Here is a 9,304-nt window from a genome sequence, read left to right on the forward strand (position 1 = left end):
AAAAAAAAGAGTATAAATAGCTAAAGCATATTGTAGGCTAGAAGGATTTTACCAAAATATCTATGAACCAAGGTGATTGAAATAAACAGTATTTTCATTTCTCCCAAACTTCTGGACATAAAACATTAAACAAAGTGTTCAGAAGAAACAGCTGAACAATCATACTTAACAATCATTTGATAATAACTGGAAAACTTATGATGAATTACTCAGAAACTGAAAGAAAATTGAATGTTAATGAAAAACAGTGAACACCTTTCTTTACAAGTTAAGTAGAGTCCTTATTATTTTGGGAACATAGAAAAAGGAACTGATAAAATTATCCTCCATTTAAATTACTGAATTGAACTTTAAGTGATAGATCATTAATCTATGAATGGTATATAACTTGGATGGAATTCAAAGAATCGAGTAGCATTACTATTAAAAAATAAATTCATTAAAACTCCTTTAATGATTGTCTTATAACTTGGATGGAATTCAAAGAATCGAGTAGCATTACTATTAAAAAATAAATTCATTAAAACTCCTTTAATGATTGTCTTATAACTTGGATGGAATTCAAAGAATCGAGTAGCATTACTATTAAAAAATAAATTCATTAAAACTCCTTTAATGATTTTCTTCATGTTACCATAAATAAGAATTTCCAGTGTTTCTGTCTGTAAAAATAAAACATTTTGCAATAAAATGGATTCTGATCTGTTTTGTTTTTATAAAAATAAATATTTATCATGGATATATAAAGTAATTTTAAAGCAGTGTTTTTATTCGGGGATAATTTTACTTTAAAATTTTAACTATCACACTTAACATTTTCTCTTTTATATAATGTATAATAAAAACTTATTTTGCAATCAACCAACAAGCATTTTGTTATAGAGAAATACAAGGCAATCAACCAAAGATGTATGCATGTATATATATATATGTGTGTGTGTGTGTGTGTGTATATATATGTGTGTGTGTGTATTAGAAAGGTTCAAAACTATAAGTAAATGTTCAAAAGTATGAGTAAAGGCATAAGGCAGTCAACAAAAGATGTATACACATAAATATATAGAGAGAGGATATGTGTGTGTGTATTAGAAATTTTCAAAAAGAAAAACAAGATATATATTAATGGAAGATGTAAAACAGTAAATTACTGTTGCATTTAAATTGTGTTGAATACATTTTTTTAAATGAGCTAACAGGACTATGTTAAAACAGTAATATATATAATATATGATAGTTATTTATCTCCATATGTAAATAAATATTTAGCAGTCCCCAATATAAAGGGAACTTCCCAAGGAGATCTGAAACAATCTGAGATATTACTTATTATATTTTTCATTTCTGTAATCCCATTTTTTTATCGCTTTTATAATTTTTATTGTTTTCATATGTTTCAAGGAAATTTGTAATTACTTATTGAATCAATCTTATGGAGGCTACTTTAAAATCATTTTCAATTCTACTATCTGGTTCACTTGGTACTGGCATCAGTTGGTTGTCTTTTCTCACTTAATTGAGATTGTATTGGTTCTTGGTATCAGGGATGATTTTCAGTTGAATCTTGGCATGTTTAATATTATGGTAAGGTCTCCATATTTAGACTTAGTGTGTAGGTTCTGGAAACCATCCCGGGCCTTGTTGACACAGACTCTGGAGTCAAAGAGCTCACCACCTATCGACACTGGGCCAAGAGACAAGTTGAGCTTCCCAAGTTTTTCTGGCAATGATCATCCTGCTACTACATCCTGTCTCACATCAACTTGTGTGAGACAGAGGATAGATTGCTCTTCTAGGCACTGCTGGCCATGCATATATGGGCAGATGAGGTCTAAATGGCTGGTGCAAGATGGAGATTGAATTAGGATTCAAGCTTTCTTGGTATTGCAGCTACAAACAGATTAGAGCTCTCATTGCCATTGGTGATGAGTCTCCCTATGAAGCCTCTGTTGGGCTTCCTTTTTCTTTTCCTTTGACCAAAGACAATGGATTTTACCTTTCCTTTATTTGTTTTTGTCTATGCCTGTTGCCAGTTCAAGGTTTTAAGCTGTAGGACTTTCCACATCCCAGTCTGGGATTTATGAGAGATAAAATAAATCCTAGGAAGCTTACTGTGGTGTTGTTCTTCAAGTACTGAGGTATGTGGTCAGTCCACCTTCTCTTTCTTTTTCACCTTTTAGAGTCATTTTGTGATTGTCTATTGAATTCTTTCCAAATTATTTGGTTGTATTTAGAGAAGAAGGACAGAAAAATAGTGAATATACATCATCTTGTCTGGGAACCTGAATAGATTAAACTTTTCAAGAGACTGAAAAATTATTTTTCAAAATTTCAGACTATTTTATCACTTGCACATCTCTAAGAATAGTGTATGAGTTATAGTTCTTTCAAATCCTCACCAGTACTGGTATGGTCAATCTTTTTTTCTTAATTTTAAATATTTGAACACTTATGTAGTAGAATCATATTGTGTTTTTAATTTGTATTATCTAATAAATGATAAGGCTGAGTATCTTTTCAAGTACTTATTTCCCATCTAATTATATATTTGTACTGAACTGCCACAAGATAGTACAACCTATAGTACAATGGAAACGGGAATTTCAACTCTATTTTATTTCTTATTTTATTTATTTTTAGAGATGGGATCTCACTATGTTATCCAGGCTTGTCTCAAACTCCTGGCCTAAGGAAATCCTCCCCGCCTTAGCCTCCTGAGTCACTGGGATTACAGGCATGAGCAAACACCACTGACTTGCTGCTTATTTTTAGAAGTCTTTCCTAACCCCCCTACTCTATACATCTTTCTGACATCCTGGTCCAGTTGTTTTTATCTTACCTCATCTAATCATTGTTGTAGTTCTCAGTTTACTACAGTGCTGCTTACTACAATACACTTTTCATGGGCACAATCTTCTTTCCTCCAAAGGAGTATAAACCTCTTGTAAGAAGATATCATTTCTTGTATTTTTCTGAGTTCTCCTGCAATGCTTGGAGCAGTCTCTTATACAATGTCGATCTTTCTTAAGTAGCCAGAAATGGAGTCAATGATTAAAGGGAAATAGTGAGTATATTTGTGGTGAGTGGTGTCAATGAAATCCAGAGCTATGCAGTAGTTAAGATAGCAAAATGTATTTTATTCAGGAGCTATTGCAATAGAGAAAAACAGATGTCCATTTAACATTGGGCTCAATTTTGAATACAGTGTGGAAAAGCAGAGATCCATAGCCAAAGGATGGGTAGTGGAGTCAGTGAATATGACTCCACATCAGGAGTAAGGAGGAATTCTCACTGAACTAATCTAACAGAACACTTGCTGAAGACAGGCCAGGATGATTATATATTACCCAGAGGTTGGTGGAGGATGAGGAATTTTATTAGATATTGAGGGTGACTGAATATCAACAGTAAGGGATTCTCTCCAACCTGACTTAGCAAGGTTCTTGCTACAATTAGGTGGTACAGACTCAACAAGGATGGACAATCTGAAGTCCAGTTGAGAAGAGAGCTTAGAGGAGTGTGACTAAAGTCTGGTCTAGGTGAGCATTTTTGTCAGCAAGAGAATGAATTGAATAAGCATTAGGGTTGCAAATTTTATTCACCCTTCCTGCCAAAAACAAAACATAAAGTAGCAGAAAGCATTGTTTATGGGCAGGATATAAACTCTGCAAGTTTAAAATCTCCAGAGACTCCCAGAAGAGTTTTACAAGTCACATGTTACACAAGCACTATAACTAATGAGAACAAATTACAAAGTTGGATGAGGAAGTTACCTGCTTTCTCTGATGAAAGAGAGAGGAATCCCTTAGGATCTCCTAATCAAAACCAAACCTCTAGAGCTCAGGAATCTCAAGCACTTATAATAATCAAACTATACCTCTAAATCCATAGAAAGGAAGGTTCTAAACCACTGTAATTTAGTGGGCAGTGGGGGCTGATCACATCAGGTATGGCCTAACCTCACAACTCCTGTCACAGAACTCTAGAGCCATGGAATATTACAGCTTGCACGAACTCAGGACCTTTTTTCTTACTTCCCATCTGGGGAAACTCAAATTCAGAAGATGCAGCAGCTTTCACAATGTCACTAAGCTAGCACCAATGTTTTTCATATTAAATCAATCTCTGTCTCTTTCGAGCGGTGAAAAAAGTATGCTTCCAGTGATATTGTGAAGATTATCTTTTGGAAGAATATAATCGTGACAGTGAATTGGCTTTGGAGCCTGATAAAATGTGTCATACATATGTCATATATATGTCATATATGTGTCATATGTGTATATATATACCACCACATATATGTATATAACATATATATATGTGTCAGTGGATTCATAACTCAAATTTGACACAGGTGGATTTAGGGACAACTTCAGAGATAGATGAGGTAGGGTGGGACATAATATCCTCACAACACATACACACACACACACACACACAATCTTGCACACATTTGGAATATACCAGAAGTAGAGATTCTGACATTTATACTCTACTGCTGATGATTCACCAAGGAAATATTTAGCACACAGTCAAGTAAGGACTAGATAAGGAAAGACCTATTTTGGAATTTGTATGGGTGATTATTTGCATTTTCAAAATGCTTATGAATTTAATGGTGACTTTAAAAACAGCACCTCCTCCAACTCCTTTGCTGCCTCCTAGTCCCTGCCTCAAATCCCAGGGCTGTGTTGGAAGAGGTAGAACACGTGTAAAATCAGACTGTTTTTTCTGGTAGTATGTTAGAAAAAGCTTGGGTTTTGTACCAAGGACATCAAGTATTAAAATAACTTATTGCTATGCTAATCTGTTTTATATTTTCCCTTTGCTATATTTAATCCTTTAGTTCTAGAATCCACATAATTTCCTTTCTTACAGAGTTAGGGTGAAGGGTCAAGAGTGCTTTGGAGCCTTGGTGTGTGAAGCGCTCTACTGATAGGAGGAATTACAGTGACTTAGGAATAAGTAGAAGGAATCTATTGAAGCCTAATACTTCTGGAAGGAAAAAGATGCCTCTGAAATAGTTGAAAATGTAGCAGAATGCTGATCATAGAGAAAAGTGGAACAATCATCTACAAGTAGATTTGGAAACCAAAGATACTCATACTGAATGTGGTTACTAAAGAGGCTCACACCAAAAGGCCTCAAGAGGAAGCCCCGGGTTTTAACAGAAATGGTCCTCTATAATGTTCCCTTAGATAAGAGAACAGAAATATGGTCTTCTTATTGGGAAATTACTGCTCACTAGGAAGAGTAGATACAGTGAGTGAAAGGGAAACGGAATGGAGAAACAGTTGATAGGAGATAAGAAAAGATGAAGTCATGTGATTCTTGTATGACTGTCAGAGAGTAAGAATCTTGTAAGATCTAAGAAGACAAAGCACCAAAGGCACCTTTAAAGTAGAGTCTAGAGGGTTGTGGATTATTTCAGGAGCCACTTATAATTCAGACCATTTTTCGACTGTCTTCTGATTCTCAGTGATAAGTTAGACTCTTCCATGAAAATGCTTAATCTTAGCCTAAACAAAACCTAATTAGAGTGGAAAGTCTGTTAACCTCCATGCTCAAAAATCAAATGCTATGCAGTGCTGAATAACAAAGGAAAACAAAACTCATTTATATACTAACCACTTTTTTGATGATTAACTCATCCATCTAACATTCACCAGGAATTATTACCTCCTTAACGTGCTCTATATTATTACTCTGAAAAATACAAAAATATAAGACTTATAGTCCCTTTCTTGAAGCACTAAGCATTGATAAATGAAAAGAATATACAGTTCAAGTCAAAACTCTTTGCATCTAGTCTCAAATATGCCACTTCCGAGACACAATTTTATTTCTAAAATAAGTAATCACATTTGTCCTACCCATTTCACAGCTGTCCCATGCACTTTATATTTATGCTGTGAAGAGTAAAATCAATAAACACTTGAAATAGTTTGGAAAAATATAAACCTCATAAATGCTAGTTATTAAATATGTTGACATATGAGGCAGAGAAAACAGTAGCTCAATATACTACAGGGTTGAAACAATGTGTTAAATATAAGGACAAACAACATGCTATAGAAATCAGAGGAGTATGAGATTAAATCAGATGTCGCATTATTGAGAAATTTATACAATTATTAAATGCCACTTATTTTCTTTGAATGCTGAGCTTGGAATTAACAAAATAGACACAATCTCAATTGCCACCTGCACTACGCTTGTGTAGTCTGCTTATCAAAACCATCCACATATTTAATTAATTACTCTTAATCCTAAGGGTCCTAGGTTTCCCTATCTTTCTTCTTTCCCTCTTCTCAGAGTAAAAATAATGACACTTTTTTTTTTTTTTTAACTTTCCTTTAAAATTCTAGGACCTAAATACATTCTCCAAGAAGGGTTAATGACTTTGGGTTTCTCCAACATTGCAAGTCATTGTCCAAGTTTTGTCCTAAAATTACTTGGAAACCAATTCTCGATATTTACACAGTAAATATTTATAGAGCATACAATGTGTGGAAGTTTCTGTGTTGGACCCTGACTCTGTCTATTATCCACCTAAAAGTTTTCTCTGTGTTCAGAAGCTCATCCAAATAAAGCTCACCTAATGCATCTGAACCTCCTTTATCTGAGCATCAACTGGAGTGTTTCCTCCCATATTATATCACCTGCTCATAAAATCCTTTTAAGAATAGGCCAGAGCAAGCCTTCTTGTCATATACATAGTGATGTCATATACTAAGTCATCACTAATTAGCTGCTGAATAAAGGAAACAATGAATGGATGAAAAATGAGAAAAACACATTACCTAGATATAAATAGTTTTGCTAAACTACATGAAAAAGCACTGGTAATTGTAATTCTGATGATTTATTTTAGTCATCACAATTTTCATTTGATGGTATCATTCAAAAGTTAAATGTTTATTGTTGTTTCTTTCAAATTTCAGACATTCAAACGATGAAGATCAACCAGACAGTACTGAAGGAATTCATTCTTGTTGGCTTTTCTGTGTACCCACATGTACAGACATTTCTTTTTGTGGTCTTCTTTTGTCTCTACCTTCTCACCCTTGCAGGTAATCTGACCATCATGGGCCTAACCTGGGTGGACAGGTCCCTCTACACCCCTATGTATCTCTTCCTTTGTTAACTCTCCTTCTCTGAGACCTGCTACACACTGGCCATCGTCCCAAAGATGTTGAAAGATGTACTGGCCAAGGACAGAAGCATTTCAGTTATAGGTTGTAGCTTACAGATGTGCTTCTTCTTGGGTCTTGGTGGTACACACTGTATCATCCTCACTTTGATGGGGTATGACCGCTTCCTGGCCATCTGTAACCCTCTAAAATATCCACTGCTTATGACCAACATTGTATGTGGACAACTTGTGGCCTCTGCTTGGACTGCAGACTTCATCTCTCTTACGGAGACTGCACTGATATTCAGGGGCTCTTTCTGCAGACCCAACCTTGTCAAACACTTCTGCCACATGCAGGCAGTTATTAGGCTGTCCTGTATAGACAGTAATCTCACAGAATTCATTGTAACACTGATCTCAGTGTCCGGCTTGCTGGGTACCTTTTTGCTCATCATCCTGACTTATGTCTTCATTATTTCTGCTGTCCTCAGGATTCCTTCAGCTGAGGGCAAGCAGAAGGCCTTCTCCACCTGTGCCTCCCATCTCACAGTGGTTATAATCCACTTTGGTTTTGCATCTATTGTTTATTTGAAGCCAGAAGCCTCAGGAGATGACACACTCATAGCAGTCCCTTATACTGTCATTACCCCCTTCCTCAGCCCCATCATATTCAGCCTGAGAAATAAGGACATGAAAAATGCTTTTAGAAGAATGATGGGAAACACAACTGCCTTGAAAAATAATCTTAAGTTGTTGCTGCTTGTTTGAAGAATGACTCAATGTCCCCAGAATTCAATAGGGGCATTTATCCTGTGACCTCTGGAGAAACCTATACCATTTGCCTTGTTCCAGAGGTTGGGATATAAGAAGCAAGTGACTCAGACTGGGAACTATGTCAACACAGGCATCTACTTAGCTTGTTAGAAAAGCTGTCCGCAGGAGAATGGCGTGAACCCAGGAGGCGGAGCTTGCAGTGAGCTGAGATTGTGCTACTGCACTCCAGCCTGGGCGACAGAGCGAGACTCCGTCTCAAAAAAAAAAAAAAAAAAAAAAAAAGAAAAGCTGTCCAACCCTTCTATTATCCAGTGTCAGAAGAAGAATGTCCTTGAAGAGATAAGATTCTGATAATCAACTTCCAGGTGTCCCGCACTATTCATGAATTGAGTAAAAAGCGTGGAAGGAAAAAATAGCATATAAAACCACTGCACTGAGAGATGTTTTAAATATCTAAAGATGTCAACCGTGGCTCAGGCTTGTAATCCCACCACTTTGGCAGGTCGAAGTGGGCAGATCACTTGAGGCCAGGAGTTTGAGACAAGCCTGGCCAACATGGTAAAACCCCACCTCTACTAAAAATACAAAAATTAGCTGGACATGGTGGTGGGTGCCTGTAATCCCAGCTACTCGGGAGGCTGAGGCAGGAGAATAGTTTGAACCCAAGAGGCAGAGTGAGCAGAGACCATGCCGTTACAATCCAGCCTGGGTGACAAGAGCAAAATTCCATCTCAAATAATAATAACAACAATAATAATAATAACAATAAAAGATGTAAAAGTTAAGGATTTTTTTTTAGGCAAATGCTATGAAGCACTGAAATGCACCTCCCATGAGACAAATCATTTCTGATAAGAGATGTAAGAGTATTGATGTAATTTTGAGTTCTGTTACTTATGGGAATGTTATGAAATAAATGAAACGATGGATAAATTTATTATGCACAGTAACTGATTAAATTTATCCCTGACCATGACACTCTTTCTTTGGGATTATTTTCATGACACAGGTGCAGACAAAAATCTCTGCTACCTTCAATCTGTAGCCATTACTTAGTGGCAAGTATTTTCTTTTACTTTGGTTCCACTCCTGACAATTGGTTATTCAATCTAGGGAAGCTAAAAGTCTCAAAAATAAATACTATTTACTCCCTTATTATGGATGCAGAGGATGTTACGTCAAGTCTAGACTCAAGATCCTGAACCTAAATTTGGACCAATTAGCCTGCTTGTGCCTGATATAGTGACTGTGGTGGGGATTGCTAGTTGCCAGAAATAAGTAAGTAAGTGGAAGCTGAAAATACCCATAGACTCATGCCCATATGGGCACTTGCTTTATGACAAGTAAAGCATTTCAGTACAGTGAGAAAATGATAGACTTTCAATATAACTGGTGCTA

General features: G+C 36.0%; 1 protein-coding gene across 1 annotated transcript; it reads left to right on the forward strand.

Moving 5' to 3' along the window:
* The first annotated feature begins 1,846 nt into the window (after positions 1–1,846).
* Positions 1,847–7,900, forward strand: LOC117074116 (olfactory receptor 10X1). The gene is given in 2 exon segments (XM_033195331.1): positions 1,847–1,945; positions 6,872–7,900. Coding segments are annotated over 2 exon segments (1,128 nt in total).
* The last annotated feature ends 1,404 nt before the right edge of the window (positions 7,901–9,304 follow it).

This window comes from Trachypithecus francoisi, unplaced genomic scaffold, assembly GCF_009764315.1.
Source record: "Trachypithecus francoisi isolate TF-2019V2 unplaced genomic scaffold, Tfra_2.0 Lachesis_group5, whole genome shotgun sequence".
Taxonomy (NCBI): domain Eukaryota; kingdom Metazoa; phylum Chordata; class Mammalia; order Primates; family Cercopithecidae; genus Trachypithecus; species Trachypithecus francoisi.